The sequence below is a fragment of the Bison bison genome, unplaced genomic scaffold, assembly GCF_000754665.1.
Source record: "Bison bison bison isolate TAMUID 2011002044 unplaced genomic scaffold, Bison_UMD1.0 scf7180017864473, whole genome shotgun sequence".
In the NCBI taxonomy this organism is placed as follows: domain Eukaryota; kingdom Metazoa; phylum Chordata; class Mammalia; order Artiodactyla; family Bovidae; genus Bison; species Bison bison.
Window position 1 is genome coordinate 13866591 of NW_011495034.1, and position 9689 is coordinate 13876279.

Consider the following 9689-nt stretch of genomic DNA (forward strand, 5'->3'; position numbering starts at 1 on the left):
CACTAGTAAAGTAATGCTCAAAATTCTCCAAGCTAGGCTTCAACAGTACATGAACCATGAACTTCCAAATGTTCAAGCTGAATTTAGAAAAGGAAGAGGAACCAGAGATCAAATTGCCAACACCTGCTGGATCATCGAAAAAGCAAGAGTTCCAGAAAAACACCTACTTCTATTTTATTGACTATGCCATAGCCTTTGACTGTGTGGATCACAACAAACTGGAAAATCTTAAAGAGATGGGAATACCAGACCAACTGACCTGCCTCTTGAGAAATGTGTATGCAGGTCAGGAAGCAACAGTTAGAACTGGACATGGAACAACAGACTGATTCCAAATCGGGAAAGGTGTACATCAAGGCTGTATATCGTCACTCTGCTTATTTAACTTATATGCAGAGTACATCATGCAAAATGCTGGGCTGGAGGAAGCACAAGCTGGAATCAAGATTGCTGGGAGAAATATCAATAACCTTAGATATGCAGATGACACCACCCTTATGGAAGAAAGTGAAGAGGAACTAGAAAGCCTCTTGATGAAAGTGAAAGAGGAGAGTGAAAAAATTGGCTTAAAACTCAACATTCGGAAAACTAAGATCATGGCATCTGGTCCCATCACTTCACTTCATGGCAAATAGATGGGGAAACAGTGGAAACAGTGACAGACTTTATTTTCTTGGGCTCCAAAATCACTGCAGGTTGTGAGTGCAACCATAAAATTAAAAGATGCTTGCTCCTTTGAAGAAAAGTTATGAACAGCCTAGACAGCATATTAAAAAGCAGAGACATTGCTTTGCCAACAAAGGTCTATCCAGTTGGACTATAAAGAAAGCTGAGAGCCAAAGCATTGATGCTTTTGAACTGTGGTGTTGGAGAAGACTCTTGAGAGTCCCTTGGATGGCACAGAGATCTATCCAGTCCATGCTAAAGGAAATCAGTCCTGAATATTCATTGGAAGGACTGATGTTGAAGCTGAAACTCCAATACTTTGGCCACCTGATGCGAAGAACCGACTCATTAGAAAAGACCCAGATGCTGGGAAAGATGAAGGTGGGAGGAGAAGGGGATGGCAGAGGATGAGATGGTTGGATGGCATCACCGACTCAATGCACATGGGGTCTTAGTAAACTTCGGGGCTTGGTGATGGACAGGGAGGTCTGGCGTGCTGCAGTCCATGGGGTCACAGAGTCAGAGCAAGTGAACTGAACTGAACTATGCTGTACAACTGAAACTAATATAATATTGTAAATAGACTGTATCCCACCTGCCAGTGTAGGAGACACAAGAGACTGGGGTTCGATCTCTGGGTTGGGAAGATCCCCTGGAGAAGGGCATGGCAAGTCACTCTAGTATTCTTGCCTGGAGCATACCATGGAAAGAGGAACCATTACAAATAGATTTTCAAGTAATAAATTCAAGGAACAGAGGGTGCCAAAGGCTGTCATTAATACAGAAGTTTCACTTGATGGAAGTTTGAAACCAACATTAATTCAATTATGCAATAAAGATGAATAAATTGGCATCTTTAGCTATCAGAATTTTGTTTATATTATGGTCATTTGCCAGTAAGTAAGTTGGGCATGAGAAATGCTTTATATCTGATCTAGTTGAGCAGTGAGAAGTGAAAACTCATAATAAATGGGACAAAGAGGAAGCAACGACTTTTTAAAATATTGGTATCCACAGTAATTTTAATAAGATCTTTATATAATTAAAATTTAATCAGTGTCTATTGTCATTGTGCTGTTATGAATATATTAGGACAAAATATGAGTCTAGAGATGTAGATAAGTGCAAATTATGTTTTAGAATAATGTACATTAAAAAGATTAAGTGAAAAAATTGAAATTAAGGAGTATCAGGAGAAAATATATTTATTCTTAGCAACCCCTGGCAACTTAATGGAGCATAATAAAAATTTATTCATGTTGTTGGATGATTGAATTCATAGCAGATTGGGTTAATGAGGTATCAATCTAGTTTTTACAATGAAGAAATATCAACTTGAAGGGAAAGAAATGATATAAAAATCCTCTCAAAACAAAATACATATTAACATTCCATCTAGAATGTTCTAAAGAGCAATAAGGTAAACCAAGAATTGGAGCTCTCCTGGACACATATCTTTTGCCTTTCAGTAAGACTTTTTAACAAATTTTAAAGTAGGGTCACATGGTGAAGAAAGAAGGAACCTAGTATTTATTAGTCAGACACTGAAGTTCTGTTCTATTTCCTAGGATAATTTTCAGGTTCATTTTAGGATCAATGATTCTCTGTTTGGCTTAAATGGCGATTCTTGGAGAGACGTGTTGCAGGCCACATTTAACTTAATCTAGCAGCCAAGGCGGAGAAGGCAATGGCACCCCACTCCAGTATTCTTGCCGGTAGAATCCCAGGGACAGGGGAGCCTGGTGGGCTGCCGTCTATGGGGTCGCACAGGGTCGGACACGACTGAAGCGACTTAGCAGCAGCAGCAGCCACAGCAGCAGCCAAGGATTCAAGACAAGTCTCAACACTTTTGCTTCTATTACCCACTTAACATCACCTTTGCGCAGGAAGTGTCCCTTTGTTCTCAGCCCGATTTCATTTTTCAGAATGCTATCATAATTAGCTTGAGGATCAACCTTCATATTCTGAAACACAGCCTGATTCACAACAGCATCCAGATCCTCTTCACTCAGTTCTTTCTCAAGAAAACTGCTGATTTTAAGCACAGAACTTCTGAGATCCTGAAAGAATTGTATGAGAAACTGTTCATTCTATAAGAAACACCTGAGTTATAGCCCAACATCTTTACCACATTTTAGAAAACTGACAGTGCCTTGGGCTTTTTCTAAGTCTAAAGTTTGGCTAAGATCTGTAACATTCATTCTATTAAACTGAGTGCTGTGGTTGTCAGCTTTGTTGGAGTTTCCTATCATTTGATTTTACAAGGAGAGCTCAACTTCGGTCACTCATTCAAGCCACGCTTTTAGACTTATTATATACATTTCAGAGGGTCTCCCAGGTCACACTAGTGGTAAAGAACCTGCCTGCCGGTGCAGGAGACACGTGAGACATGGGTTTGATCCCTGGGTCAGGAAGATCCCCTGGAGGAGGGCATGGCAACCCACTCAGGCATTCTTGTCTAGAGAATCCCATAGACAGAGGAGCCTGGTAGGCTATCGTCCATAGGGTGCAAAGAGTCAGACACGACTGAAGTAACAGCATGCACACATGCATACATTTCAGAAATTGCTAAGTTCTTCAGTATGTTAACCGGTCAATAATACTCTCTCTGTGTTTGTTGTGTGTGTGCTCAGCCTCTCAGTCATGTCCAACTTTTTGCAGCCCCGTGGATTGTAACCCACCAGGTTCCTCTGTTCACGGGATTTTCCAGACAAGAATACCAGAGTGGGTTGCCATTTGCTACTCTTGGGATCTTCCTGATGCAGGGATCAAAATCACATATCTTGCATCTTTTGCATTGCCAGGCAGATTCTTTATCACTATCACCATTTGGGAAGCCCCCTGGAGTCCATAATTCATAAGGGAATTATAAAGCAACTAACTAAATACAAAGAAAAACCCAAGTCTAGATGGCTTTCCTGGTAACTTCTACCAAACATTTAAAGAAGTATTAACACCAATTCTCTTCATTTTCTTCCAAAAAATTGAAGAGTATGAAATATTTCCAAAATCTTTCAGTTAAGCAAGAATTATTTTGGTACCAATGCCAGAAAGATGGTGTAAGAAAAAGCTAAAGACCGATATCACTTATGAAACATAGGGTGCAAAATTCCTCTACAAATTAATAACAAATTCAACAACATATTGAAAAGATTATAAACCATAATAAAATTGGATTTACCCCTGGCATGCAAGATGGTTCATACTATGAAAATTAATTAGTGTAATATCACATAAACAGAATGTAGGGAAAGACCACATGATCACATCATTTAATGCAGAAAAAGCGTTTGACAATATCCAACACGTTTTCATGATTCAAAAACACTCAACAAATGAAGAATTAAAGGAAACTATCTCAACATGAAAAAGCTCTATATAAAGTACCTACTGCTAACATCACACTTAATGGTGAAAGACTCAAAGATTTTCTACTAAAATCAGGAACAAGTTAAAGATGCTTGTTCTGTCCGCTTCAACACTTCTCCCCACTTTTCAACATAGTACTGGAAGTCCTAGCCAGAACAGTAAGGAAAAATAAACAATATTAATAAAAGGCATCTAAATTGGAAAGGAAAATTGTTCACAGGCAACATGATTTCAGACATAGAAAAATCCTAAAGATTCTACACACACACACAATCTTGTTAGAACTAATAAACAATTTGAGCAAAGTTGCATGATACAAAGCCAACATGCAAAACTCTTATATTTCTATATACTCACAATGAACAATCCAAAGGCTAAAAGTGAAAGTGAAAGTGAAGTCGCTCAGTCGCCCAACTCTTTGGGACCCCATGGACTGTAGCCTACCAGGCTCCTCTGTCCATGGGATTTTCCAGGCAATAATACTGGAGTGGGTTGCCATTTCCTTCTCCAAAAGGCTAAATTATAGCAAAATCATTCCAATTTCAATTGTTTCAGAACTGATGAAATACTTAGGAATAAACTTAATCAATGTGGTAAAATATTTGTGTTCTGGAAAATATTTTAGAAAGTTGACTAGAACAACATCCCATGGTGATGAACTGGAAAATTTAATATTGTCAAGATGTTAATACCACCCAAAGTGATTCACAGATTCAGTGCAATCCCTATCAATATCCTAATGATATTTTTACACATTGAAAAATTCATTGTAAAATTCAAATGGACTCTCAAGGGGGCATTAGATATCCAATAGATTCTTGAATGAGAATATCTCATATAGAGGCATTAGACCTCCTCTTTCAAAGTTTACTACTCTTTCAAAGTCCTCAAAGAATTAAGTCCATATCCAACAAGTCCACTTGTGGGCATACATACAAAAGAAATGAAGATGAGGATCAGATATGTGTACACTCATGGTAATAGCAGCATTATTTACAATTGCCACAAAGTGAAAGTCATCCATGTGTCTGTCAATGGATGAATGTATGAACAAAATCTATAGATGCAATGAAATATCATTCACCCTTCAAAAGAAAGGCAATTCTGATATATTTTACAATCTGAATAAATTAGTAGAGCAGGTTTACAAGGGATCCCAATTCATGAACACAAATGAAGACCTTGGTGAATAGGTTTACTCACATATTAGAGTCAGAAGAATAGAGTGACAATGTTATGGGAATAGGGGCAGAAAAGAAGTGATTATATAAATAAGGATAGCAGTTACTGCCCCCAGTAACCATTATCCTTAACCATTATAAATATATACCTACTTCTTTGATTTTACTTTTAGTCTTATCATTTAGTTATGAATCTCCAAACAACATAGCTACTTCTGCCTTCATTTAAACTACATACTTTGACACACTTGACACAAGTAGCTAGAAAATGTTTCAACATAGACACTATATAGTTAAGAATATCACCTTCAGCTCTGTGAGAAATCTTCAAAGTGCTTTGTGATAATCTATATGGGCTTGTCAATTCCAATTAAAGAATAGACATAAATTGTATTACCTCAAATTACCAAGAAATAGTCAAAGAAAGTAGTAGACAAAGAAGACCTCAAAATCTACATCAGTATTGATGGTATATAATTGCTTGAGCTAAATATGGATCCCATTTTAGAAAGGGCTTTAAAGCAGAAACTTGAGTTGACCAAATTCTATTTTCCTGGAAAGAGAAAGTTAAGAGTTTTTCTCCAAGACATGGTGAAAAAAATGTCTGTTTGAAAGACTGATGAAAAAACTAGAACAAAAATATATCAACATTGGGCAACTTGATGGCAGGTAAGTTAAAACTGATAACTGGTGATAGTATACTGATGACGGAACAGACAAATTCTCCAGGATTTTGCATAGTTTACTCAGTGTCTCCTATAGTCACAATTCCAGCAAAATCTGTTGTTTATGAATATATATTTTGGGATCACATTCTTCTGGAACAGCTCAAATATAAAAATAAGGAAGGGAACACATTTGCATTTTAAGATGATAGCACGGGTTGAAGAATAGAGAATAAACGGAGATGGGCTAAGAATTCCAAGTAGGCAAATCAGTTAGACAAGTTGTTATAGAAACTAAGCAAAACATAATGGTGATCTGGACCATGGAAGAGGCAATATAGATTGGTATGTTTGCAACTTCCACAAAGGAATCAGAGACAGAATTCAGACATTTAATAACTAGCAAAATTAAGAGGCAAGGGTGAAGGAGATATCAAGCATGAAGGCTAGTTTCTGACTTAGATCATGAGATACAGTACGTTTCATGGGAAAACAGGCAGCTTTTGTTGGGAGATGATAATTCTACTGGGGGCAGGATTTTTTTGAAGTCCAATATTAGCTATAAAAATAGAAATATAGAAGACAGTTGCAATATATTAATACATGTGTCTGTGCCAGTGTTATATATCTGGGATTCATCAATTTCACCCCAACCCATCCAACCTGGTTTACTCTACTGCACTTTTCATGTAATTAGATTTGATGGATATTTTAAACTTTCATTTTCACTTGACTTCTCAGCCCTGAGAGGTTAAAAAGTATTAAAAAGGTTTCTTGACACTCCTTCTTGGCTTTTGTCAGCACACACAACTTTTTTCTCCCTACCTCTCTGATAGCTCCTTTTCAGTGTCCTTCATGGGCTCACTCTCTCTACCCAAACATTATGTTTTAAATTATCTCAGTAATAGTACTAGTTCCCTTTTTTCCTCCTGTACACTCTCTTTCTTCGTTTCTCTTTTCCTCCTCTTTTTCCTGTCCTTTTCCTCCTCACTCTCAATTTTAAGCATAATCATGGTTTCAACTATGGTCTATACAGTGATGATGTCCAAATTAATATCATTGATAATTTTAGAGCAAACCTCTTTGAAATGTAGGCCTGTATGTTCCCCAAATTTTCAAATATCTTCATTTGGATACGTCTAAATCATCTTAAACTCCATATGTCAAAATCAATCTCATAATCTTCTCTTTTCAGCTTTACCCTGCTTCAGTGTTCCCTAAGCACTAAATGAATGACATCATTATCAACACAGGTGTATGAGCCAGAATATAGAAAGCATCTTACTATTTCTCCCATTTTCATTTTTACTGTATATAATCCCTTTCCTTTTGACCTTAAACATATGTGTTAAAACTCTGCAGTTTCTCCAGTCTCAGAGTGACCGTTCTAACCCAAAGCATCGTTGGTGTTCAGTGGGTTATCACACTAGTATCTAACTAATTTGCCTGTATTCACTACCATCATTTTCAATCCATAAAAAGGAATGATATTCTAAAAATATTAATTGCATTACATAACTCTCCTTCTGGTGATTCTTAAAAGACTTCTTACTGCCTTTAAGCTGAAAGAAATCACCATCATTTATTAGTCTTTGAGCAGCCTGACTCTGATTGACCTCTCAATCTTTTAATACTTTCACTTTGCCTGTTCTTCTTCCTTCATTTTTCATCCACATTAATGTATCAGGAAACTTGCACATTCTCTTTCCCTGGCTTCCTTTTCCCCCCATCTCTTTTTTGTTAATACTTATTTATTAGCTTGGCTGACAGAATGTGGTCCACTGGAGAAGGGAATGGCAAACTACTTCAGTATTCTTGCCTTGAGAACCCCATAAACAGTATGGAAAGGTAAAATGATAGGATACTGAAAGAGGAACTCCCCAGGTCGGTAGGTGCCCAATATGCTACTGGAGATCAGTGTAGAAATAACTCCAGAAAGAATGAAGGGATGGAGCCAAAGCAAAAACAATACCCAGTTGTGGATGTGACTGGTGATTAGAAGCAAGGTCCGATGCTGTAAAGAGCAATATTGCATAGGAACCTAGAATGTTAGGTCCATGAATCAAGGCAAATTGGAAGTGGTCAAACAGGAGATGGCAAGAGTGAACATCGACATTCCAGGAATCAGGGAACTAAAATGGACTGGAATGGGTGAATTTAACTCAGATGACCATTATATCTACTACTGTGGGCAGGAATCCCTTAGAAGAAATGGAGTAGCCATCATGGTCAACAAAAGAGTCTGAAATGCAATACTTGGATGCAATCTCAAAAATGACAGAATGATCCCTGTTCATTGAAGGCAAACCATTCAATATCACAGTAATTCAAGCCCCAACCAGGAACAGTGAAGAAGCTGAAGTTGAACGGTTCTATGAAGACCTACAAGACCTTTCAGAACTAACACCCCAAAAAGATGTCCTTTTCATTATAGAGGACTGGAATGCAAAAGTAGGAAGTCAAGAAACACCTGGAGTAACAGGAAAATTTGGCCTTGGAGTACAGAATGAAGCAGGGCAAAGGCTAATAGAGTTTTCCCAAGAGAACGCACTGGTCATAGCAAACATCCTCTTCCAACAACACAAGAGAAGACTCTACACATGGACATCACCAGATGGTCAACACCAAAATCAGATTGATTATATTCTTTGCAGCCAAAGATGGAGAAGCTCTATACAGTCAGCAAAAGCAAGATCAGGAGCTGACTGTGGCTCAGATTATGAACTCCTTATTGCCATATTCAGACTTAAATTGAAAAAAGTAGGGAAAACCACTAGACCATTCAGGTATGAACTGAATCAAATCCCTTACATTATACAGTGGAAGTGAGAAATAGATTTAAGGGACTAGATCTGATATATAGAGTGCCTGATGTACTATAGACAGAGGTTCGTGACATTGAACAGGAGACAGGGATCAAGAGCATCCCCATGGAAAAGAAATGCCAAAAAGCAAAATTGCTGTCTGGGGAGCCCTTACAAATAGCTGTGAAAAGAAGAGAAGTGAAAAGCAAAGGAGAAAAGGAAGGATATCAGCATCTGAATGCAGAGTTCCAAAGAATAGCAAGGGGAAATAAGAAAGCCTTCCTCAGCGATCAATGCAAAGAAATAGAGGAAAACAATGTGGTAGGAAAGACTAAAGATCTCTTCAAGAAAATTACAGATACCAAGGGAACATTTCATGCAAAGATGGGCTCGATAAAGGACAGAAATGGTATGGGCCTAATAGAAGTAGAAGATATTAAGAAGAGGTGGCAAGGATACACAGACAAACTGTACAAAAAAGATCTTCACGACCCAGATGATCACAATGGTGTGATCACTCACCTTCAGCCAGACATTCTGGAATGTGAAGTCAAGTGGGCCTTAGAAAGCATCACTATGAACAAAGCTAGTGGAGGTGATGGAATTCAGTTGAGCTATTTCAAATCCTGGAAGATGATGCTGTGAAAGTAATGCACTCAATATGCCAGCAAATTTGGAAAACTCAGCAGTGGCCACAGGACAGGAAAAGGTCAGTTTGCATTCCAATCTGAAAGAAAGGTAATGCCAAAGAATACTCAAACTACCACACAATTGCACTCATCTCACACGCTAGTAAAGTGATGCTCAAAATTCTCCAAGCCAGGCTTCAGCAATATGTGAACTGTGAACTTCCAGATGTTCAAGCTGGTTTTAGAAAAGGAAGAGGAACCAGAGATCAAATTGCCAATATTCGCTGGATCATGGAAAAAGCAAGAGAGTTCCAGAAAAACATCTATTTCTGCTTTATTGACTATGCCAAAGCCTTTGACTGTGTGGATCACAAT

General features: G+C 38.0%; 1 protein-coding gene across 1 annotated transcript in view; it reads right to left on the bottom strand.

Annotated features, from left to right (window-relative positions):
- The window catches only part of LOC105004371 (amine sulfotransferase-like), a 40083-nt gene that overhangs the window by 15830 nt on the left and 14564 nt on the right, over positions 1 to 9689 (bottom strand). The window contains exon 4 of the mRNA XM_010861964.1: positions 2529 to 2726. Coding sequence (XP_010860266.1) covers positions 2529 to 2726 — 198 coding nt within the window. The remainder of the gene's footprint in view (positions 1 to 2528; positions 2727 to 9689) is intronic.